This window comes from Nestor notabilis, unplaced genomic scaffold, assembly GCF_000696875.1.
Source record: "Nestor notabilis isolate BGI_N333 unplaced genomic scaffold, ASM69687v1 scaffold6954, whole genome shotgun sequence".
NCBI classification, from domain to species: domain Eukaryota; kingdom Metazoa; phylum Chordata; class Aves; order Psittaciformes; family Psittacidae; genus Nestor; species Nestor notabilis.
Genome location: NW_009926769.1, coordinates 22,767 through 48,140, shown reverse-complemented (window position 1 = coordinate 48,140; position 25,374 = coordinate 22,767). Strand labels below are relative to the sequence as shown.

The 25,374-nt window shown below is 42.3% G+C and overlaps 1 protein-coding gene across 3 annotated transcripts in view; it reads right to left on the bottom strand.

Moving 5' to 3' along the window:
- Positions 1 to 6,598: 6,598 nt before the first annotated feature.
- The window catches only part of ST3GAL6 (ST3 beta-galactoside alpha-2,3-sialyltransferase 6), a 21,227-nt gene continuing 2,451 nt past the window's right edge, over positions 6,599 to 25,374 (bottom strand). Inside the window, exons 2-9 of one of the 3 annotated variants that reach the window (XM_010013723.1) lie at positions 25,271 to 25,348; positions 22,387 to 22,490; positions 21,227 to 21,290; positions 15,649 to 15,744; positions 13,301 to 13,487; positions 11,903 to 12,040; positions 8,718 to 8,870; positions 6,599 to 7,275 (exon numbers count right to left, since the gene is read on the bottom strand). In XM_010013723.1, the coding sequence (XP_010012025.1) occupies positions 7,195 to 7,275; positions 8,718 to 8,870; positions 11,903 to 12,040; positions 13,301 to 13,487; positions 15,649 to 15,744; positions 21,227 to 21,290; positions 22,387 to 22,490; positions 25,271 to 25,348 (901 nt within the window). In that variant the 3' untranslated portion in view covers positions 6,599 to 7,194. Of the gene's footprint in view, positions 7,276 to 8,717; positions 8,871 to 11,902; positions 12,041 to 13,300; positions 13,488 to 15,648; positions 15,745 to 21,226; positions 21,291 to 22,386; positions 22,491 to 25,270; positions 25,349 to 25,374 lie in introns of those variants that run through there. The other 2 variants (XM_010013722.1, XM_010013725.1) reach the window with 2 other exon arrangements.

Genomic DNA, 25,374 nt, shown 5'->3' with positions numbered 1-25,374 from the left:
TTTGCAGCCGAGGGGGACATATTAGCTGTATGTTATATATTTCTGTGATGCCGTGCTTACTTCATTTCATCCACAATAATTCAGTGTGCATCACTCACTCCTGTTGTGTGTTTCACTGATCATACATACAAGATGAAAACCGGTGACTTAAACCAGAGTAGGTCAGTCTCAAATTATATGGAAAAATTTGAGTGGTTTTTTATTTGTTTGGGTAGGGTTTTTTTTTGGGGGGGGGTGGGGTGGTTGACAGCAGGTCTGCCTGACGAGCAAAGGTTCTCTTAGCTGGGGACCTTTATTTCCCTTCCCCCCCGTATAAAATATTCCTGCAGGTGTGTTTTTATTGAATGATTTATTTATGATGGAAAAGGAGTACTGATGGTGTGACTGTTCCCTGAGGGCCTCCTAGAGCAGTCAGTGGCCCACTGACTCCAGCAGGCGCTGGGTTCACCTCCCAGTGCCGCAGCACCTGAAAAGCCCCCATCTGCATTTGCAGTTGAAGTAGCTGAGGTAGACCAGAGACAAAAATGAGGGGTTCCCCGTTTGCTTTGTGCCACATGATGGAGAGATTTTGGCCAGCACACGGCAATGCAGAGGGGCAGGTATAAATTTGCTTGGATTTCTGTGCTCATGATAAGAACCTGCGTCTGTTTGGCTTGCCAGAAGAGATACCTATTCTGCCACTCAGCACAAGTTAAAGCAGTTTCCTCTTCAACGACTAGGCAAAGCAGAAGTAGCTCTGTTTGTTAATTAACTTTTTGTTTGTTGTTTGAGATCAACCAATAACTTTACCAGCAATACTGATCATGCAAATTTATCCAAGAACTTCATTTTATGTAAAAGCTGATTTCCCATCCTTATTTATATGCTACCTGTTGCCAAGGAGAACCTGTAGGCCTCCATCTTTTCTGTACATGAGAAGAGCAACTTCTCTGAGAGAGATGTCTGCTCATCAATGGTGCTAACTTCACCTCCGAAGTATTCGCTTCCAAAGGGCAGGGTGCTTTGCTGTGGTTCCCTGCGCAGTGCTGCACATCACACACTGTTATGCTAGCTGAGCGAGTTCAATACTCATCACTTCTTCAATGTCTTTAGCTAATGCTACTGCTTTTGATTCAGAAATGAACTAGATTTTTCATGCAGAACTAAGATTGGATTTAACTGGCATTACCATTATTTAAATGCAGAGTTTAATGCAGTCTAACATTGACTAAAGGACTCCAGTAATACAATGTGGTGCTTTATCTCAGAAATTTTATGGAACGGTGGCAGGAACGGATGGACAGTTTACCAGGCATTGGTGACTTCAGTGTGTTCCCAGAATATATGAGATATGTCAAAGGCAAATAATTTTGTATTTAAAATTTTTGTACTGATTTGAAAAAAATATCTTATTAAATATCTAAAAAAAACCCAACTAAATCCTAGTTTCTTTCAGCAGAACCATTAGAAGGATCATTCGATGTGCAGGAAGCCACGAAATCAGGCATCACAGAGGTGCGCTGCTATGGGTTCCTGCTCACCCAAAAACCCAGGGCTGGCAGCCCACACTGGGAGACTCACTATGACCTTGGCTCTCCCTGGGATCTGGAAACAGTTTTTCCCATTACTCCTCATTCCCATTTTTCACCTGCAGCATAAACCTAGTGTGAAAGCAGCAGCGTAGCTGTCACTGATCTACATCACCATTCAACAGTGTCTCCATTGCTGACAAAGGGTAAATTTAGATGAGATGCTAGGAAGTTGTTCTTCCCTGTAAGGGTGGCGAGACACCGGCACAGGGTGCCCAGAGAAGCTGTGGCTGCCCCATCCGTGGCAGTGTTCAAGGCCAGGCTGGACAGGGCTTGGAGCAACCAGCTCTAGTGGAAGGTGTCCCTGCCCACAGCAGGGACTTGGAACCAGATGAGCTTTAAGGTCCCTTCCAACCCGAACTGTTCTATGATTCTATAAGTAAATTATAACCCTTGGTGTGGCTCCCCCAGTCTCACCTCAGACAGGCATTTCCTCCAGGCTGGTGAACTAAACTGTCAGTACCAAAATGAAGGTATTGCATACCTACTTGTGTCAGGTAATCCTTTTCTAAACCTCCCTCAGACTCCTTGAAGCCCCTGGCTAAGCAGCTCCCGGCTCCCCAGCATCTCAGTTTTACTGTACAGAGAAAGAGAAAACAAAGCATGAGTGAAGTATCACAATCAGTGTCTCCCACTTTCTACCTAAAGTCTTTCATCACATGCCATCTTAGTTAAACATCTTTTATTTAACATTCCCCTGAAAGTCCCCAGTAAGACTGGCAAGATTAAAAAAACATGGAACATTGAAATCAGGAGGATGCTGCTCTTGATCTTACCCACAAAAGCTATGTCCCAGCCTTGCTCAGCCTGGAGCGAGCTCTCCACCCGCAGCACAGCTCAGTTCAAACCAACCTCAGTTCAAACACCTTCAGCTCTGTTTGCTCTACTAAGCACCAAAGCTTGTTCTGAAACTCAACCCCGGATCTGACAACACTGTGTATACTTTACACACCATTAATAATGGGGCTGGGCATGCCTGCGCATCCGCACACACAGAGTGGCTGACCTTGCAAAAATAAGCCTGAGGGCATTGTCTTTAACACAGTTTATTCACAGGAAAATAATCTTTTTCCATTTGTAGCATTCAGAATTTCATTCAAAATGACTGTAAGAATGTCTTCAAAATACAGCTGGCACTTTAAAGGCATATAAAACTTAAGACAAATGGCAAATAAAATAAGTGTTTACCGATACCAGAAACAGATGTTGCGTTTCCCATGTTCTTAAAAATCAGACTCCATTTAAAAGTTATTCATACCACCTCCCAGGGCATTGTTAAAAAGGAAAATATAGTATAGGAAACGAGGTACCGCACACTAATAATAGACACCGAAGTTCTGTATTATTATCACGAATACAGTCACTGGAAATGTCCTTTATCATGTCTTTTAGGCACTCAGGTTCGTATTTAGTGCAATAGTCTGTGACCTTCCTTCTTAAGTCAGCTCTTAGTACTTCCCTTAATTACTACAGCAGAAGAAAAAGTACTTTCCTGACAGAAAACAAACAAAAACCCCCCGTAAAAGTCCGAGCCAAAGCGAGCTTTCAGCTGACACCTGCCATCCTGCTTGTCCTGAGCATACCCCACTGCCTTAGAGCTGGGTCTTTATATGGTGCAGTGTTTTGAGCAGGGTGGCAGATAAAATGCAGGAGCACCTCTGCTGTAAGGTGCTGCTGTCTCAGAACTCAGCAGGCTGCCGGAGAACAGGACAGAGGAAGACCTGACTTTGCAACTGATACAGGAGGAAGATGGATGTGAGATACTTGGTACCTATACAGTTACACTGTTACCCCACATGGAAATAAAGCTGGCAGCACCCTGGGATTCAAAATTGGCAGCTTTGCAGACGATGTAATGAAAAAAATGGGGAGTTGTTAAAAGGATGTTTCAGTGCAGAGATTTCACCTACAGGAATGACAAAACTAGAAAAATAGAATCTTAATACCAGCTCACTCTCAGAAAAGATCTAAGTGCTTGGAGTTAGTATTACTGCTTTTCCCAGAAGTCCCAAGGCAAGTCTTTGGTACTGCAAAATGCCTGTGGAAACATGTGCCCAGATAGACCAGGCACCATCGTCTGTGAAACACACCCAGGTATTCCTGCCTGCGTGAAGGTGGTAGAAAAGCCACTCCCGTCCTCAAGGCAGTGTAGCAGAAATGACCATGTGAAGCAGGTGATGAAGCAGGGCTGGAGTACACAGAATCCTACCAAAACTTCTTACAGGAGGGAAAATTAATCACTTCGGTTGCTGCTTGGTATTGAAGAAAGACCTACTGGTCTGCAAGCTGCGCTTTCCAAAGTACCCTGTGGTTTAGCAACAGTACCAGCTCTTGTCTCGGTCCCAAGCGAACAGGTTGGCCCTAAATGTTCCCCAGCCACCCTGGGACAGTAACCTTGGCATTCACGGAATGGACATCCCTGCAGGAGCACAGGAGTAGGGGGAAAATATCCCTGTGAGTACTGCTTGATTTCCAAAATAAGTCAGTCATACAATCGGGGGGGCTTATTAAGAAGAAATACAATAAAAAGGGGCAGCTGTTTGGGATAAATGTTTGTGGACAGCATGTTAAATGTGCTGACAGTACAAAAACATTATTAAAAAAACCCCAAACAAACATAAACCACCAAAAAAAAACCCAAAAAAACCCAACAAAACCCAAACCCAAAATTATTAGGGAGACCAAAAAAGCTGATGTAGAAAAAGAGCAAAGGAGCCTAAGTAAAAAGAGTCTGGGGGACACCATTTGTTTGCCATGAAGCCTTTTTTCCAATTACTTTGTTTGGAGTCTAATTATAGCAGAACAAACCCCACTCCCCCAAAAAAGGCAGACAACCCCCTACGAAAATTAGGAGAAGGAATCAGTTCAGATTAGTGGGAAGAATCTCTCTGGAGAAGCAATATAGCAAATACACACATCCTCAAAAGCAGAGCTCCCTACCTACCTCCTGCCACTGAGGACAAGGGTGCAGAAGCAGAGGGGAAACATCCAGCACCATCACAAGAACGAGGGACTGTGGGGAGAGGGCAAATTCCACAGCTCTCCTGAACCAAATCCTCATGGTCAGCGTACTGCAAGACATGGATGTGGCTGGATTCATGGCTGCAGCCCCCCCCAGAGCTGGGGCGGGGGGATGCAGGGGCAGCTCTGGGAGTGACCACAGATCTTGAGGGGCAAGAGGCAGCCCTCCACTTCTGCCTGGCTCTGCTCTCAACAGCCCGACATCTGCCAAGGTCTTCCACACAGAGAGAGCTCAGACACCACCACGGCTCCTGTGAAAAGCCTTACCTTGGCATTTTTTCCCCCGTGGAATTACTATTGTCAGTAGTCTAAATCACTGCAGGTCTGGGACTGCAGTGACGTACAAACCTTTTTAATTAACTGAAATTACCATGAGAAATAACTGTTAGTCAAGGCAAAGACAGTGTCACTTTTTGTGGATGCAAAACCCCACCTGTTTGCATTCAGGTATTTTAAGCAACTATCTCCTCAAACCCCCAGAACTATGTGTGTTTAAAAAAACAACTAAGAGCCCTTCTGTCACCTGGGGAAGAAATTCTGGTTTCCCCCATTTCCAGCACCACAGACCCAGGACCTCGCGCGTTCCACTCTCCTCCATGCCCTTGTCCTGGGCAAGGCTGGACAAGGGGCCACCCCCTGCAGCATCACCTGCAGCAGCTGGGCCCAAATAACACCATAGCAGAGCCTGACCCTTGCTGGGCACATGTCTGGGTCCTTCTCCACCCCCTGACACAGATTCTTATGACGTTCAAAGTTATTTCAGATACGTCCCGTTTGCATGAAAGGGACCAAAGCTCAGGAGTCATTAGGTGAATGCACAAGCCGCCTCCTCTTTTGGCTGTGGCTACCCCCTAAATCACACTACCCTCACTGATTCCAAACAGCAGAGCCAAGGAGCTGAAGCTGGATGTGACAGCTACAGGAAGGTTGGGGTTTAAAATGCCTATTGCACTCTGCAAGAGAAACAGGAAAAAAGAAAGACGACTCTTTGGTCACTTCAGTGCTTACTCCTTTAGGTTGCTGCAGCAAAGAAATTGCATTTGGTACTCTCGTAACCCTCAGCTTCTAGGAAAAAAAATAGTGTGCTCTTGACCCGCTAGAGGTTTGTATTCATCTCTTGTTTGGACTGTTCCTAACTGTACTAAAATTCTCTACATAATTTTATTAAAAAACAGCAAAGTTTCTTCTAGCAACTTTAAAGATGCCTTTTGTCTCTTTGAAGTGGACTTCAGTGTACTTTCTTTAGGTGCGACTGATCAAGCTAACCACAAGATCTGCAAATCTGCCACAATTTAAAAAAAAATAACACACCCTATGACAAATTGGAAGAGCACACAACTGCTTCTGCTTTGACAGCTGCCAAGGGCATTTCCAGGCAGATTTAACTTACCCAGCTGGCTTGTCCAAGGCAAGCCAATACAGAAAACATAAACGTCCCATTGCATGTTTCAATTAAAACCCACTAAATGATTTAGTTCAGCCACATCCTTTAAACCTAAATGTCAAGACAGGAGAAGTAAACAGAAGCCAAGTGATAATTCAGCTGAGGTGCATCTTGGTATTCCTAAGCACACTGTACTCCAAAAATGGAAACATTCATTGCTCAAATTGATGCATTTCAAAGGTGGAAGCACATTACAGCATCCGAGAAAGGAGATTGTGCTGGTCTGGAAAAATACACCTTGATTCTTGGGGAGCAAACAGGAAGATACAAGAGATGCTGTCCTAGAGATCTAGGAATCCAACAAGCATTGGCTCTGAATTTAAACTCGGGCACGAACATCTCTGTCCCAGCTCACATTTCCATTGTGGTCTGGAGGAGGCTGTTAGGACAATTCTTCAGTCTTCATAATCCCTCTTTTCCAAGTCACAGACTGCAAAATATATTGGATGTGCAGGACGGGGAGTATGATTTTCCATAAACTGGGTACACCACAAACACCATCAATACCAACACCTCCACGAATCGGGCCAAAGGGTCTCCACCTTTGGCAAAGGCAGACCGCCGTTCAGAGCTGGTGGCCAGTGCAGAAGCTGTGGCTGCTTTGCCGAAGATGGACATCTCCTCCTCAGGAGCAGGGCAGACCAAAACCTGCACACTCTGTGCGCTCCCCCTTCTCCCAGACACGCAGTAAGGATTAATAGGCAACCCTTTAAAGCCATTTTCATGCTACAGGAGAGACATTCAAGACTTTACATCCATCTACTAATTAAACACTAGTTGTCTCAGTCTTTTGACAGTGTAACTCTTTTAGAGGACAACATCAGAAACAAAAGTATTCCAGAAAAGTAATTGTTTTGAAAGAGTTCTTGTTGATAAATAAGTGATATGCATCACGTTTTTATATATCCCTGATACTTTCAGCTGAAAGTTTCATGGTTTTCCCATTATTAAATAGCTTCACAGAAATTCAGTTAACTGTTTGCAATAGTCTTTTACCCTCAGGCTTAGAAGCAGCTTCTGCCTTAGTGAGGTTTCTGTGTTTCTTTTAAACAGTAAACAGTTATGCTGCACTTAAAAAATAAAAATGTCATACAAAAAATATATTTTTTTTTTTTCAAATCTTGAAAATAGTGATTGTTCTTCATATGTTCCATTCAGCTCTCACGTCAAATTGACCACAAAGTTCTTGTCTATAAGCTTCTTCAAAAATTTCTGCTCAGCATTGATGTTGTGGTATTCATTCTAAAGAGAGAAGAGGAAATAATAAAAAGCAGTTAAATTCAAATTATTACCAGAAGCATCGCTCTGTTGTTCCTTCCTTTTAATTACCTGTGGTACTTGGAAGATACTAAGAGTAGGAAAGCTCTGGGGAAAAGACTTCTTAGCAAAGGCTGTAGGACAGTCTACCAAGAAAACAGGCGAGTGACTTTGGCTCAAAACTAGGTTAGATTTTCCATTAGGACACAAACCAAAAGGGAAGACCCTTCAGTGGCAAGAATGGGTGAGACATGGTCTCAGAGAAGACTTTCCATTGCTACCTCTCCCAACTCCTCCCCATGCTGAGAGGGAACAGCTGTACAACCACATTTACCACACAAGAGGTCAAAAAAGTGACTCATTCTCAAAGGTCAACACAGGTTCTTGAAAAGCACACATCAGGCATCTGGAAATCAGATGCATCCTGCCAGTCAGTTTCAACAAGCCAAAACCAACCCATCTTGTGTGCTGGATCCAGATCCTGGATACACAATGACCACTGAGGCTGGGGAAGGACAGCACAAGGGAAGTCAGTTTATGGACAATCTTAAAACACTGAATCCACTAAATTAAAATGAATACAAATACTGCATAAAAGATTGTACGTATATCATATTTACAACTCAATACCACTAAAGAATTAATGATAAGGTTTTTGTTTAGTTGCTTATTTTTTAAAGTTTCAAGATTTGAGGAAACTTACGGGTGCCTATTCAACTAATGATCAACCTTAGCCAAGCTTGGTGCATATTGCAAAAAAGCACCTCGAAAGGAAGGCAAGTTCAGTGTCAGAGGAAAATCATCTCAGAGCAGCAGCCCAGAGAGAGACATGAGAGGCTCCTATCGGCACTGTCCCTGTCCTTCCTCTCCAGGAAAGGGAGGAGGAGAGAAAATGGTCAGTCCCTATATGCACTGGGCATGCACATGGATGAGAAAACTGTTGACACTGAGGTAGAGGGCCGAGATGGAGTTGCTCAGAATACAGAGCTGAAGACAAAAGCAGAGACATAAAAGAAAACAAATGCATAAAAGAAGTTTGACAAATTGTGCAAGTAGGTGCCAAGGAAAAAGACAATGCAAACAGAAACAACACTATTCGTGTTCTGACAGCACTAGCAAATACACCTCTATGAACAAGAGCCGTGTAGCCTAAGGATAACACCATCAAAGCAAAACAGAACATACAAATGGTTGTACCTCATGCAGACATTGCAGAATATGGTGGAGCACAAGGGACACAAATACCGTTATCCACATTTTTCAGAAACAAAAGCAGAGATAAAGAGATTCAAGCGATAACCCATGAGCAGCTGAACTAGGAGAAAACAGGAGGCCTTTCTGACCTGGAGTCCACACTTCTATCTACACTGAATTGTCTTCCCCAGTTACCAGCTATATTTCTCTTAGCATAAACAAGCGTTTGTTACCTGCATCATCTGAGACATTGTGTCATTGCCGTAGTAGTGCAAAGAACTGTTTCTGTCAGTGAAATCGTACTTGAAGCCTGCCAGGTGAACTTCATTGCATATGTGAAATGCTAGCGTAATGGCAATTAGCCCGGTTGTTGGATGCTTGGGTTTCTAAAAGGAAACACAGAGAGCACACATACATAAACAACCAGCAGTTTGATGGGAACAGCAAGAATAAAGCCAGTGGAAATCATAATTTTGCACTTAAACCCTGTTTCTGACTTGGTCTTATATTTTACACTGCATTTCTTGCAAGAGTATAGAGCAACTCATTGCAATCATCTGTCCTGTCCTGTGATCAAGTACATCATGACTGCTTTAGCAGCAGCAGTAGCTAAAATGATCTGGGTTAGTAAACAAGGCAGGGTTTGTAGAGGTGAACTCTTCCACTAGACCAACATGCTAAGGGGATTGTTGGTCTAATGAAAGCTGAGGGGGAAAAAGCATCCCCAGAAACGGACAAAACTTTAGCAAAGGACATCAGTGCTTGAAAGTAACAATTTTATCAGGGACCAAATGATCTGCACACTCTCGGTTATCTGCAATCAAATCTCAAACTGAGTGCTCTTCTGAACTGCTACCCAAGGCTCAGTTAATTTGCCTCTGAAAACAAAGCAGACAAACCAGCACAGGACAGCTCTGTGCAGACAGAAGGCAGATGCACTTGCTGATACAGAAAAATATTTTTTATGTATCATATGATGAAAGAACCCCAGGAAAAAGTTACTAACGTCGGCTCTGTAAGCCTATTTAAAGTCACAGAACTGAACTATCACCTTTTATGTAGATTTTTTTGGTACCATTATACAACTCTTGGAGTGCTCCAGAAATAACATCAACTTAAAATGCACACTATTGTCCAGGGCTCCTGCCAGTAATAAAAATAACTTTCTGCCCTCGGGGCCCAATACCATCAATTTAGTGGTGACTCTATTGCAATGTCCATACTAAACAGGACCAAAAACGATGGCAGGAATTGTACAAGTAAGGAATGGAATGCTACATGTCAGGATTACTGCCATTTGGAAATAACAGCAATTCCACAAGTTGCAACTAGCTCTGTTTATCTTTGTCTATCATAAAGTTCACCTCAACAGAATATACAAAATAAGCAACACTTTTAAAATGTATTATCATGCCCGTGCCCTAGCAACATCCAGATATCCTTGGCTTGTAATGAAACTTGTTCATATTTAATGGGGATAAGCACAGCCCTGGAATGACTCTGCAACACTTTCTGACTTCAGTGCTGCTGGGGCAGCACACCTGATTTTACAGGTGTTCTCCCAGGTCTGCTAACACCACCACAGTTGCTAACAAAGAAACAGAAATGCTTGCTGGACTACGCCACTAAGTGCCACTCGGGGAACATGAGGTTGGCTTAATAGAAAAAGCAGACAGCAACACTGGTCTTCCACATCTCCTGCAGGCAGAGGGGGCTGAAGTGCAGGAAGCTCTCCCCAGGGACAAGCTACTGGACAGAGGGCTCCAAAATGGGTCCTGCAAAAGTCCACCCTGGCAACAGGAACTGCTGAGGCATGACCTGCAGCTTAACTGACCTTCTGCAGATGTGCAGGCTCCCGCCATAGCCAGCCTCTGAGATGGGAAGAAAAGCACATCTAACCTTGACCATTCGCTGCCACTGGGGCCAAGGGGCTACCAAACCCCTGGGATGGAGCAAGTGGGATGTGGAGGTGGCAGAAGGGGGCTCCAAGCACAGATGTGCTCTACCCAGCTCTTGGCAGGTGCGCCCAGCGAGCTGGAGAAGAGCAGAGGGCACACATGCTACGCAGGTGACTGAGGGGCCCCTGCCTCCCTACCAGCTCCAGGACACTGCAAACATCTCCCTGGCTCACCGACAGCACCGCCTCACTTTTACTCCCACTGAGAGAGGAGCGCAGGAAGAGACAGAAGGAATTTCTGGAGCCATAGAGGCCATGGATATTCTGTGACCCTTTAGGAGACAGCCAGGCACTCAACTACTATGCTGCTTTCTTCCCACCTCTTCTTGGCTGAAGAGCTGAAATGCCATGGATCCCCAGCAAGCACGCAGCCCAACTGGGTATTCCAGTTTCCAGAGTTAACAAGGGAGGGAAAAAGCCACCGGTAGGCTCAAAAAAATAAATATAAGAAGGAGAAAAGAAGTAAAAAAAGGCACAAAAATTCCCCAAGCAAAAAACAAAACCAAAACACCAAACCACCCCTCAACTCCCTCAAACATTAGAAAGATTAAACCAGAAAAAGTTGTGGCAGATACTATGCAGTGACGGCCTGTCAAATGTTTCTGCACAGGTCAGTTGGCTGATCCTGATGAGGCAGCTCTGCACAATGATGTGACCCCAGGGAGCTGTATTTGTGCTACACGGCACGTGGTCAGTCCTGCCTGCACAAGGGAGGTCTGCAGCTTGAAGCCTTACCTTTCAGCAGAAACATTCCTCAGCCATAAACTGACAGTTAAAATGTATTTTTGTGTCCAAATTGCCAGTTAACTCATTACAATGCTTGGCATCCAATCAGTAAGCACAAGAATGCTGCTAGACACGTCATTAGTGCAGGACTGGAATATCCTGTATGGTCCCCAGTCTCTACCTGCCCCCAGCAGTAGGAAGTTGCAGCAGTTTCAGAATTACTGGGGGTTAGGGGGGTGTTTGTTTGTGTAGGGTTTTTATGGTGTTTTGGTTTTGTTGGGATTTTGGGGGAATTTTTTTGTTTGTTTGTTGTTTTGTGAGGTTTGGGCTGTGGTTTGGTTTTTTTGGTGCCATTTTTGTGGGGTTTTTTTTGTTTTTAAGAAAAAATACAAAACACCTTACATTTAGTATTTCAAGACTCCTTAATATTTCTAGAAGCTCTTTGGATTTGCCAGGTTCCAATACCTGTCTGGTTTTCCCAGTTTTGTAAAAGGCATTATGTCTGTCTGCAAAAGCAGTCTCATTTAATACTAATTATAGAATGGGTGTACAAGGCTACCCACTTTCTTTCTAGATTCCATTTTCCCATCTTTTTGAAGCACCATTCTAAATGCAAACTACTGCAACGTGAACCTAAAAGATGTTCTAACAGAGTCCACTATAATAAAGAGATAATTACCTCTGAGTATACATTTGGTTGCACAAAACTGAAAGGCACAGAAGAAAAAAGCTTACCTCCTTCTTGGGAAACCTTGTTGGGAAACGAAGCCATTCATAAGCAGTTTTTCTGGTGATGCTGGGATCAAGAATCCTGATTTGACTAGATTTGTATATCATGTTCAGAGCCGGCTTCTTCCAAAAGCCTTTAGCACTCTGTAACAGACAAGCAAATATCCATTTTTAGCAGCTATAAACAGTTGATTTGATTTTGGTTTTTTAGCAACTCTAACCAGAATAAAATCCAAGGGCAGGAGGTTGAGGAAGAAGAGTGTTGAACCTCCCAAACTTCAGCAAAGACATGTGCAGATTGTACTCCTGCAGTAAGATAACCCACTGCAGCAGCAGAGGTTGGGGCCAGCTGCCTAGAAAACAGCTTTGTAGAAAGGTCCCTGCTGGACCAGCTGCATGCCCTGGAGGCAGTAAATGCTCATCGTGTGCTTGGCCACATTAGTAAGGGCATAAGGAACAGGTAGAAGTTATCATTTTTAAGTGCTTTGCGCTGTGCCTTTCTGTGATCTCACAAATGCTGTTTGGAGTTCCCCCCTGTGCAAGTGTCAAACTTGGGCCAGCTCAGCAGAAGGCCACTAAAATGGTCAAGGGGCTGGAGAGCACAGCAAACAAGGGTCTGAGGAGACTGGGTTTGTTCAGCCCATCTTCAACTATCTGGTCAGGGTTTGCAAAAAGAGACAGTATCGGACTCTTTCCAGAGGCACACACTGAAAAGATAAGGAGAAATTCTTTCCTGTGAGGGTGCTGCAGCACTGAAACAGAGGTAGTAGAAATATCCTTGGAAATACTCAAAACTTGCCTGGACCATGCCCTGAGAACATGGTATGGCTTTGAACTTGGCCCTCCTTTCTTTCAACAAGGTTTTGAACCAAGGACCTCCAAAAAGTGGTCCCTTCCAACATTATTCTGCAATTCCACTAAGTGTGCAGGGTAAAATAATCTGGGAAATGGCTGGAACATGTACACCAGAATACAAAACAGTGCTAGGAAGAGGATAAAAAGGCATCTCAAAGAAGAAAACTGCTGTGGGCTGAGGAACTGATTAAATGTTTGTTCAACTATATTGTTCTGATCAAGTATATAGATCAAATATATTGTTCAGGGTCAGGTTGGATGGGGCTTGGAGCAACCTGGTCTAGTGGAAGGTGTCCCTGCCTGTGACAGGGAGGTTGGAACTGGATGATCTTTAAGGTCCCTTCCAACCCAAACCATGCTATGATCCTGTGATTGAAATATAGGTGTGAGTAAGAGGCCACAAGCATTTTTGGGAGAGGGATACTGAGTAGACTGACTAGGAGATCCAGTGCTCTCCCCAGCTAGGAGGACTAAGGTTAAAAGCAAAACAAGTATTTTAAATGAGGCGTGTGGCAAGCTGAAGCAAAGTGCATGAATAATGAAACTCACTACTTTCTGACCACCCAGTATCTCCCAGAGCCACTTCAAGTCACGTGGTTTGAAGACAATAAGAACAACAGTCGTATTAGGGTCATAGTGGATCGGATCTGAGAAGATGGATTCCGGGTAAGAAAGGCGAAAGGTCGTCCTCCTCCCAACATCATCTTCATACCCTATAACAGGGCCGTTATTCATTCTGCAAAGGACAGACACAGAGATGGCAATGACCACCCTACCCACAACCTTAGTGTGCAGTGGCTGGCGCACACATTAGTCTGTGGGAGAGACAGCACGTCCAGGTACAGAAGGGTTTAGTGGCCCATCATTTTCTTACTACATTACGTGGTAGATGAGCAATTATCAGGTGCGCTCACCCTCTAACTCTGAGGGACCAAGCACATACGGGAACTTGGCCAACACGGTTTAGAATACAATCACACAATTGCTTATCGCATGTCACTTGAGCAGACAGCCTTCTGATTTGGCTCAAACACAGAAACTAGAGAAGACCAAAGAGAATATCTGGCTTGGAGAATTACTAATTGCTCCGTTCATGCTGCTAGATGATCCGAGTCATACAGGAGGCAATTGAAGAATGCTTTAATATTCTTCACTGTCTACAGCATACAATAACAGGGATTATGACTGCGTACCTGATGCTGATACATCTTTATGTTTGCCTTTTTTGTTTGCTGGGGGCTTTGGGGTGTTGGGTTTTCTGTTGTTTTTTTTTCTTTTTTAAATATTATTTGCACAGCTGCCACTGCTTTGGGATATAAGAGATAATAAGCAGTGAGCAGGTGGGTCAGGCGCCTCTGCGCTGAGGTGTTAGAGGGGGGCTGTATTTAAGCCTCCACCTTGCAGTTTTTGCTTGGTGGGTGTGTTGCTTATTCTTTGGAGAATTCAAGCAGTGTCTGTATGCTCCATTCCTGCCAATGTGACCGACTGCTCAGCATCAGAGGCATGCTGCTTAGAAACAAATGTTTGCAAAACAGGGTATGCAGACAAGGGAGTATTTCAAAGTTTTATCAGAAATCATCATTAAATACAGAATGCAAACATGACCTCTTTGTTCCTTCACAGTAAGCAAATGTGTGCTGTATTTCTGAAACTGTTTTGAATTTAGAGCCATTTTCAAATATGTAGCAGCAGTCTACACATTTAAGAAGAGTAGACAGATCGCTGAGGAGCCCAAATACTTGTAATAACTTTAAAATAATCTCTGGAGCTTCCTTGCATCATCATACTACAAAAAAAAAAAAAAAATAATTGCAAGGCAGGATTTATTTGTAAAGCACAAAGTTGGCAGGCAAGTGAAGCTTCCCAAGAATAGGGACGTTATCTGAAGGTTAAACTTTGTAAGAGGAGCTACAACCAAAGAATTGCATGTATTCATTTCCACCTTTTCAGTGTGTTTTCAAACGCATGTCAAACCCCAGGCTTTGTACATAGCTTTTTATGGTAATGCTCAGAGTGAAACACTACTACTAAAATAAGCATTAGGATTGATGGCAAAGCAACCAAAAGAACACAACGTTGAAGCACAAACTGAAATGGCAGCTCAGATTTTAGTGAAAGAAGGCTTAGGTACACTACCTGACCACTTACAGGCAGAAGGGCTGTTTAAGCAGTTACCATCTCAGTTCTTGGAAAGGAGAAACTGATTTATCTTTTTTTTTTTAATGTGCAGAAAATTGTTATAATTAGCCAAATAGTGCATTTTCAGTTTGCTTGGCATTTGAGGTTTTTTCCTCCCCTCTCCTTGCCTGTTCCTCTATAAGCAGTCCCCCAGTTTCCCTAGCCCAGCCTGGTCTTCTTTAAAACACAGCATCCTCTGGTCTCTCAAAGCATCTTATAAACTTCCAATGTGAACTAACACGCTTGAGAAAAAGGGGCAGACATCAACATCATCCTCCAGTTGACACGTGCCTAAACATGTACTTCCAAGCATAAACGTTTAATTCACTCCAAGCAATGCCCAAGTCAGCAAGGGGTAAGACAGGTGTGATATGGAAGGTCAGAGGCAGCGCTGCCTGGGATGTTGCTCACAGCAAGGGGCACATGCAGGACTCTGGGTTGTCACATGCTTGGACCTATCCCTGATGGCAGCATCTTTCGCATGTGTATCTGTACACGAGTCAGACCTACCACCCAACGATCTTTCCTCCCCTGTATCAGTCAGCCTGTGATCCGATCCATTTTTTCCTAAACTTTTTTAAATGAAGGCTGTGACAGGACAAATAAACCAAGAAGTTTTATACATTTTATACATTTTTACTTGTATAATAACTGAACTCCAAAGCATAAGTTTGTTAATTCTTTGCATGTACACAAAATGAAAAGGAGATACTATTTACCTTATAATCACGTCATACGAGTCAATTTTCTCCCCTAATGTCTTATTTCGAAGTACTCCTCCATTACCAACCACAACACACCGGCGACAGGCAATGCTGTGGAACAAACAGAGCTTTTAATATGCACAACTTCCCTTGCTTCATGTCGGTTTTAATGAGATATTTGCATTTAGCTGGCTTATTTACTAGCTGAGGTCCTGTGTCTTTTACACTCCTTGGCCTTTACAGAGTTCTCTCAATCCTGTATCACACACTAAAGCTGCTTTAAAAATAATTAAAAAAAAAAAAAATAAAAAATGCAGCTGCATTATTCCAGGAACTGCCAAACTCAGTAATTGGCTTCTCTGAAGCAAAACCCAGTTTTATACATGTCCTTTTTCTAGTGGTTTGCTGTTTAAGATCATCTAACCCAGCTGGAGATACAGGTGCCATTAGATAAATTATCTTCCACAGTGCTTCAAAACTTGTCCCAGTCTGGGGGTATACCAACCAGGATACAGTATGTCTGACAAAACTAACTCAAAGTAAGGTGCTTCTGCAATGCTGACAACTCCACAAGTGTAGGGATCTCTAACATAACCTAAATGTCCACCATTTACCTCACAAGCCTCTGAATTGTACATGTGGAAAACTTTAGCCCAATGACACATGATGGCCCTTCAAATGTTGATTTTTCTCCCTCTACTTGGCAAGTGCTGCCTAAGCATGTACTAAGTGCATGCTGCCATGACATTAGAGGGATATACTTAAAAGTTGCCTTCTCATATGACTAGATACAACTTAGACACCATTACTAAGTATATAAACCACTGTGAGCTACAAGTTAAATCTTGTACCACATGCAACCAGAACAGTGATTCCTTTTGAATTTAGAATGTATTCAGAGCTCAAAAGCACCCCGAAAAGGTATTACGAAGATCCTAAACTTACGAAAATAGATTTCTAAAGGTAAGATTTCCTAAGTTCTCCCTCATTTTCTAAGTGCATCTTCCACTCCCTACTGTCATATTTCAATGCTAGTAAAATGTGGCTTACTTAAAATAAAAAGAGAGCGTACAGACAGGCTTGCTGGTTTTTTTACTCAAGGAATTTTGCCTCTTTAGGGAAAGTTTACATCAAATGTATTAGATTGCAAACTCCTCCTTACAGAACAAGGACACCATTTTTTGTTGTAAAAATGCTTCTTTATTTAGAGCAAAAGCTGTTCAACTTGGTGGCAGCAGGAACCATAGCAAAATAAAAATTTTGGTATTTTCTTCAGACACAAATAGGCTCACAGCTTACTGGGGATGAGCCACCTCCCAACATCCCACTCCCACAGTTCTTCAAGTAAGAAAAAGGCTATGCCATTTCTTACCATAGGGCACCCCAGGACTGTCCCCCAAAGAATAATATAATCTGTATTAAATGCCCAGTGTGCCACTTTATGCAGACTAATTAATATGTTCCTCCTCAGACAGTCCAACTTGTTTTTTCAGCTGAGAGTATTATTCAACATCAGTGAAAATAGCTTGTTCCAGCCAGGACTGACCAACACCTTAATATACAAAGCAGTTGTCCTACAGAGCTGTTAACGCAGTTATGCTCTGCTGCTTGTGGGCTAGGGGAAAACTGAGCCTCAAAGTAATGCTGAAAAGCTGAAGCTTACAGGAAAGTTGAAATACAGATAAATGCCAACTGTAAAAAACACTGCATCTCCAAAGAAATGCCGGATGGTACTTTCTCACCTGCTGCTCTGGAGCCACATCTGCAGAGGAAGTTGCCTCTAAAAATTTATACATACATATATATAAAAATCATGTTGCTAAACACAGCTTTTAGGGTGGGGTGACATGGAAAAACCTGGTGCACCTTTCTCTAGTGTTTCCTGAGCAGCTTAGTAGAAGCCAAGCATTCATAAAAAGATTTCTAGCTAATGCCACAAGTCCATGTGACTCAGTACCTCAAAAATCAGAGGGGTGAAAACCTGTTACACCAATGCTCAGGTGCTGGAAAGGGACTCTTCATCAGGGACTGTAGCAATAGGACAAGGGGTAACGAGTTTAAACTTAAAACAGGGGAAGTTCAGGTTAGATATAAGGAAGAAGTCCTCTACTGTGAGGGGGTTCAGGCACCGGACCTGTGGACCCATGGAGAGAAGAGCCCGTGCCAGAGCAGCTTTGCTGCAGGACTGGTGACCCCGCAGGGACCCACACTGGATCAGTCTGTTCCTGAAGGGCTCCACCCATGGAAGGGACCCACACTGGAGCAGTTCATGAAGAACTGCAGCCCATGGGAAAGACTCACATTGGAGAAGTTCATGGAGAGCTGTCTCCTGTGGGAGGGACCCTGCACTGGAGCAGGGGAAGAGTGTGAGGAGTCCTCCTCTGAGGAGGAAGGAGTAGCAGAGACAATCTGTGATGAACAGACAGCAGCCCCCACTCCCTGTTCCCCTGTGCTGCTGGGGTTCAGGAAGTAGAGAATTCATGAGTTAAGCCCAGGAAGAAGGGATGAGTGTAAGGTGTTTTAAGATTTTGTTTTACTTCTCATTATCCTACTCTGATTTAATTGGTAAAAAATGAAATAGTTTTTTTTCCCCAAGAGTCTGTTTTGCCCATGATGCTGATTGGCAAGTGATCTCCCCCTGTCTTTATCTTGTGATAGAGCGGCTTTGGTGAGCACTTAGCACCCAGCCAAGGTCAACCCACCCCAGTCGACTAATACTACTTAGATGGAAAATAGAGTTTGATTCAAAATTTGAAGTTTAAGCTTTCAAACTCCACTGCCCTTAATAACACACACTGAAAAGTTATTGGCTGCCTTCAAATAACCCATAAAGCATCTAACATTAGTATGTGAACTTTTTAAGTGGATAAAATTAACAGCCAGATCGAGTACTCCTGATGAATTGTACATGAATACACTCATAAATACAGTCAAACAAATTAGAAAGACCAGCTTTTAATCTCTGTCAAGCTCAGGAAGTCCAAGCAGGCCAACTCAAACAGGAAGTCTGGCACGAACATGCTGTTGCTGAATTGTGTTCTCCCCTTTCCCCCTTTCTATATTCAAGTGTACTCAGTTACAATCATAAGTCTATGTCCACAGTAAAACATTCCGCTGACAATGATAAGCAGGGAGGGGAATGGTTTATGCCAGCATAAAAATACTGAATATAATATCACAGAAAACTGACGTATTAAACTGAGATAAAGAATATGTAGCCAGGCTGGGCTGTATTCAAATATACTTAAAAGTTAAATAAACTGATCTGTACTTACTGTAGATCACGGAAATCAACACACTGATTTTCAGCGGACTGTTACTCCCAGATATTTTATCAACCCCATTTAAAGTTTCCTTTTTCTTTTTCTTTTTTTAATTAAAAAAACTCCACTCATCCTTTCTCCAAGTCTATAAATTGGCAAGAAGAGAAATAAATTCAGATGTCCTTAAACACCATCAGGTGTGCTACAAGTGAAATGTAACAGACTGAAATGTCTGGAGGTCTAGCTTACCACAATATTGATCAAAGTGAAAAATACTAAAACCTCAGCTGTAACAGTTGCTAAGAGATTGCATTTAGATGTTCAATATCTACTTATGAGTATAAATGGATCCTGATGCAAATCACATAACTCATCTCCAACATCTGAATGCAATCCCTTTAGTCACTCAAGCTATTGAACTATTGCCCTATTCACACCGTGTACAAGAGCCTCTTAATCTCAAGGCCAGGCATTACTTTGCGTATATTGTTTATACGGTGAAATGATAAAAAAAAACATCTTCCTAGTCTATTAAAAAAACCCTGTTAAATGGAAATGTAGCTTTTAAAGGTCAGAAGGTTTGCATCTTCCACATTCCACTGAAATACTGTTTCTCTCAAAAAGGAAAAAGATGATCTCAACCTCAGCTCCTTTAGCACACACCCCCCATAGTCAGTTGGGGAATGCAAATTATTTCCTTTGAGGTTATTTGGTAAAAGGAGGATGCAGAGGTCACATTTTCTTGACTCAGAACTGTGCAAATGCATTTTTAAGAATTCACTGCTGTTGAACAGAGAGTCCCAAGAGTGCCCAGCAAGTAATTCTGAGGAAATGGGTAGAGCAGGTGTTCAGAGGTTACTTTGCGCATATACCCTTAGCCTGGAAACCCTTCTCCTACAGGCTATTCCACTGAAGTCAGTGGCACTGTTCACTTCCAAACATTGGAGAACTAGATCTTTACACAGTGAGAACACTTAAGGTTAGAGCCTTCTCTTCTCCAAGCTGAACAAGCCCAACTCTGTCTTCATAGGAGAGGCGCTCCAGACCACTGATCATCTTCAGGGCCCTCCTCTGGATGTGTTCTAACAGGTCCACATCCTTCTTATGGTGGGTTTTTTTCCCCTTCCCCCACCTGCAAGAGTAAACCTGAACATCCTAGAAATAGACACTAAACACACTGGAAGGAAGGACTATTGGAAGGTAAAGAAAAGCACATAAAAGGAAAATTGGGTATTAAAACCAATTATTTTGCTCATATTCCACCCAAGTTTAATTAAAACGTGATCCTACTATTTGGCTTGAAGCAACAATCTTCTGTTTTATCTCCTTGATTACAGGAAAAAAAAAAAAGAAAAAAAAACCCCACAAATACAGCCAAGCTCAGCATTATATGCATTCAACTCTATTAACAAGTCTCACATGAAGGTGACAAATGGCAGGTTGTCAGCCTGTTTGCTAGACTGCAAATCTAAGAAATCATTTGCATCACTTGGTAAACACAGGATTTCAATATACTTTCCAACTTCACTATACTACCTCCAAACAAACCAAACAAACACAAAAAAACAAAAAACAAAAAAAACCAACCCCACAAACCAAACCAAAATAAACCCCAACAATGACACACACACAAAGACCCTCCAAAACCAAACAAAAAATCCAGGCAGAAGTAGCTTCTAACCAAGAGATTTAAACAGAGCAATCTAATACATAGGAAGGGAGTTATCTAAGGCATGCTCCAATCCATGCCACACCCTGGTTACTCCCAAAAGGCCAGAAGAGCCTTTCCTGGCTGCCTAGGTCTCCCTCACCCACAGGAAAAGGAAATTGAGCATACATACAAACAAGGGTGTACAGCAGGCCAGCAAATGCAGTGGCACAGGGATATGTGTAAGATTTCTTTTGTGTAGAAACAGTCACTGGTTTGCATCTGCTTATCTCAAACATTATTTAGCTTACACTAATAATGATTCTGAAAAAACACATCACATTGAAGTTTTAATGGGTGGTTTCACTTTCCTGAAGTATGAAAAGATACTACAGAAAGATGGGACTGCTTTCCGTGAGCAAACTCCTAACACACTTACAAAAAGAAATCAGTAAGTTCAAGCTCCCTCACAGAAGAATTATTCTTGAATGCTGGTGCTATGTATGTTTAAAACCAAACTTACTTAAATCTTGGGATCAGTTACATATTGCTTGGACACCATCACTCAGATCTGCATCTTGGCTAACTTGAGCCATTTCAGGATAACACTAATTCCTTTTCAGATAAATATTTAATATTTAAAATGCAATGGATAGAAACAGTATCAAATAAACCATCTCACCTGTCATCTTCATTGAAAAGTCCACAGTTCTGCAGTCTTGAAAGGGCTAAACGAAAGAATTGCTCTAGAAAGCAAATGTGAAAAAAATTAATGAAAATGTTCAATGCTTTCTGATATAAAAATAAGCCTGCCACCCTGACTACATCATTTTCAGACACAGTAGTTTTTACACACTGTGCATAAAGAACTCAAAATAAGAACACATGTCATTTAGGGCCACAGGTCAATCAATGATACCAAAGAAATTCAGGTTTGTAACAGCTCCTCTCTAGGAAGCTTTTCCTGCCCAACGCTCCCCTGTTGGAAAATAGCAGTCGACTTTGTTTTTTCTTCTACCCTACTTCAGCTGAAACAGAAGCAGCCTTGGCCCAAGAGGAGGGGCTTCAACTCATTCCCAAACATACTTTTTCCTCACTGCAACCCCAGAGGTGCAGAAAAACACATCATCCTCTTTACACAAATGGAGGGCAAATAGAGTCTAAGCCCAGATCTGCAGGGTATTATGCAAGTACACAGTTCAGTATTGAAAACTCTGGGACTTGAGACTTACAATCCTTTCCAAAAGGATGACTAAGCCCCTTAGGGTCTCTGCCCCTGTTTCATCTGCCCTGATCAACACAGATAGCAGACATGAGCAAGCACACATTCTGCACAGGTACAGCAGGCATGCAATGGGAGGAATACCCGCTGCAGCCACAGTGACACCTCCCCTGGTGGGAGATGCTAGCCCAGTAAAAGGGAAAATTTGCTGATATAACTGCCCCAACTTCTGCCTCAGTAAGACTCTTGATCCCTATCAGCTTAGGTGTGTTGATCAAAACCCATCATACTGACCCAGCTAATATTTCACCTAGTAAGGTACTAGCTAAGTATCTTTAGCACTCCAGTCCACGCACAAATGCAAGAAGATGAATAAGCTCCATTCTTCCTCACCTCCACCTTTTTGGAGCTTCTCTGCTAAGACACCAACATGGTGTTTTATTTGTTAAAAACAGGACGATGTCAGGTCAGAGGGACTAAATGAAACCATTAAGTCACTGCTAGATACCCCCAAAAGGATTGGCATTGGTGAACAGGAAAGACCAGGGCCTGAGATTCAGGTGGCTTTACATGCCATTTAGGTATTTCTGTTTAAAACAAGGTACAAGGGGAACACAAACCTGTTCTCTTTATTCCATAAGGTAGTTCAAACTTATCACTCCCGTGGAACTCCGCCACTCTGATAAAATCATTAGCACACAGGAACGGGTATATTTTGTCAACACTAATGAAAGGAAAAAGTTTCAAAAATGCAGATTATGTATTTGAGTAAGCCAGGAATTCATTCAATTTCTTTATCCTACTTTAAGTATTATAAATCTTTAAAAGAAGAAAACTCATGAACACAGGGAAACAAAGCAGGTTACCAAAGGGAAAGATTTTATATTGCAAAATACAGGTAGAGCATGAAATAAAAGGACACTCTTGCTTTCTCTGCTACTGTAAGTTATATTGTCATTAAAATCGTATGACTGAAAGCTTAGAACGTGAGAACATATTTAAGAGAATATGTAACCCAGAAAGAAAATTAATAATTTCAGGTTTGAAAAGCACATAACAGAGGCAGCAAGGAAAATTAAGTTATTATATACTGCAATTTACAGAATTGGATTTAAAACAAGGTGTTTTAACTTGAAAATACCATCTCCTCAAGACATCAGCTTATTTGAGATACATTCCCATCCCAAACAAGTGGCCCTTTATGACTCTGTTCACACTAGTCAGTACTTTGCAGCAACAGAGGTATATCCATACAGGAAAAATTATGGAGTTCTCAGCTTCATATTATACACATCTCAGTTTGGTTTTTGTGCTAGGCTAACTCCAGTAGGGTGCCGCAGATTGAACACTCCTTAGCAGCTACAGCACAACGGGTGTGCTCCTGCAGTGCATCTTCTGGTTTAGCCAGATGTCCAAAAGGAGCCCAGTGCACATGTGTCAGAGCCACCCTGTGATGAGAAGAGTGGCACATGGGGATCACAAGGAGGCTTGCCTCAAAAGCACATTCCTCCTGCAAACTAGAATGTGATGGCATCATACCCTGTAAGCATCAAGACAGAAAAAATGGGTTACTTCTTCAAAAGACAGTAACCACAGACAAGGGTTCTCTCATACCAGGGAAGGGACTCACGTTACCATACCTGCCAAGTCAAGTCAAATAAATGAACACCAGACCCAATCCTGTCACATGCTATCATGCCCTTGGCTTCACCTAGGAGTTAAATAGTCACACACTCACTGAACTGGCTTACTGGAGTGATCCTGCATACTAGGTCTTATTAAAGTGTTAACACAGAAGTACTCACTCACAGCAAGAAAGCCTACTGTTGATCATAAATACCCACAGCCAGCACATGACTTGTTTCTCCATGAAGAATACTAACAGCTGTTAAAAATACGCTCCATCTCAGCTTCACAAAGCAAGTATCTTGCTCTAAGTCTTATGTATTCAGAAGATACTAACAGTAAAAAGGAAAAAAACAAACCAAAAACCCAACAAAATACCACAGCCCACACACCAAGAACTGGGCCATAGGTTAATTAAGAAAAAACAGCTAACTTTGAGACAACATGCACTGGACACCTGTATTAAATGTAATAACTCACCTTGCTGTTCAGAAGCAGCTGGTAAGCTTAGACAGAATAAATAATGCATCTACTGCAAAGAGATTCTTAATTCTAGCTCTTCTAGATCTGGTTCCTTTCCAATAAATAATTCTGCCAGGTTAAAAATCCTTTTAACCTCCCCAGGCTATTACCAAAGTGCACAGACCAGCTCTTCAACTCACACAAACTATCTCTGTAAAGGAGCTGTGGAAATATGCAAGAGACACTGTTCTAGCTCTGCACCTTCTTTCTTGCTGCACATCTGAGACCATCCCTGTCTGCTTGCTCAGAACCAGAGCTATCCTGCTGAGCCTGACACAGAGACAGCCTGGGCACACTGTGGGAACTGAAGTGGGAACTAGGACTGCCTCACTGGACCAGGCAGCTCACCAAAGCTCACAGACCACAGGACTGCTTTGGCCAGGACGAACTTGAGATTCTTCCATGTTCTTTAACATAAGAATAGAGCTGAATCAAAGGCATGTTTTCTTGTACACCAAAAAAAGAAGTGATAGTGTCTTTGCTTAGAGCTTTAAAACTCCTTTAGCCAGGACTTGGTCTAAACATCTTCCCAAGCTTCCCCAGGGCCATACTCAATGTTGACATCTCATTTAAGACTTGTGCTTGTAATAACAAATACTCCTATTATTTCCTCACAAACCTCTTGGATGCACTTTTGTGACCAAACACCTCCTTTGTTTTGAGTTGAAGCTCTTCCTTTTTTCATCTGACCACTTCTTTACAAAGGAAGCTTTTTATGAGTGCATTAAACTGGAGAACACCTACACACAAATCAACAATACTATTAAAGGAACAAAAGCATGAATAATCTCAAATTCCATTAAAACTCCACCGAAGGGGAAGAATCTTATATAATTAAAGACTGGATGAATTTTTGCACATTTCATACTCCACTTTTCAAATAAAACGGAAGAGATTTCAAAATCTCTCTGATCCATGGCTGCTACAGAAATACTGAGCTATCAAAAAAATCTTTTAAGTCCAGGTTTTAAATAACAGAACGACCGAGTTTGTCTTGGATGTGAAGACTTTTTTCACATTAAAAGCATGGAGTGGGGGAAACATAAAGCTTGTATTTCAATCATTAAAATAACTTTGCTGTTACTAGCCAGAATATCTGAACAGGAAGTATTTATTTATTCAGTACAAACACCAGCATTTTGAGCTAGTTGTGTGGCACTGCTCAGATGATGATCAGTAGCAAGCTAAATGATTTGTCTTGCCACAACCAGGAAAAGCATCAACGAACTGAAGCCCAAAAGCTGTACTTTTAGAGGTGAATCAAAATGTGAAATAGGCCAGAATATGTAAATAGCTCATTTCTACCTCAATCAGCACAGACTTACCTTTTCCCTCTACTTCCCACAGAATACTCACCCCAGTAAAGATTCAAATGCTGGTTTCAGGACACAAGTATCCAGCGCATCCCTTCTCTCCACAGCCGTAGGTGGCAGCCTGCAGAAGAATTTCAAAGAAATAGC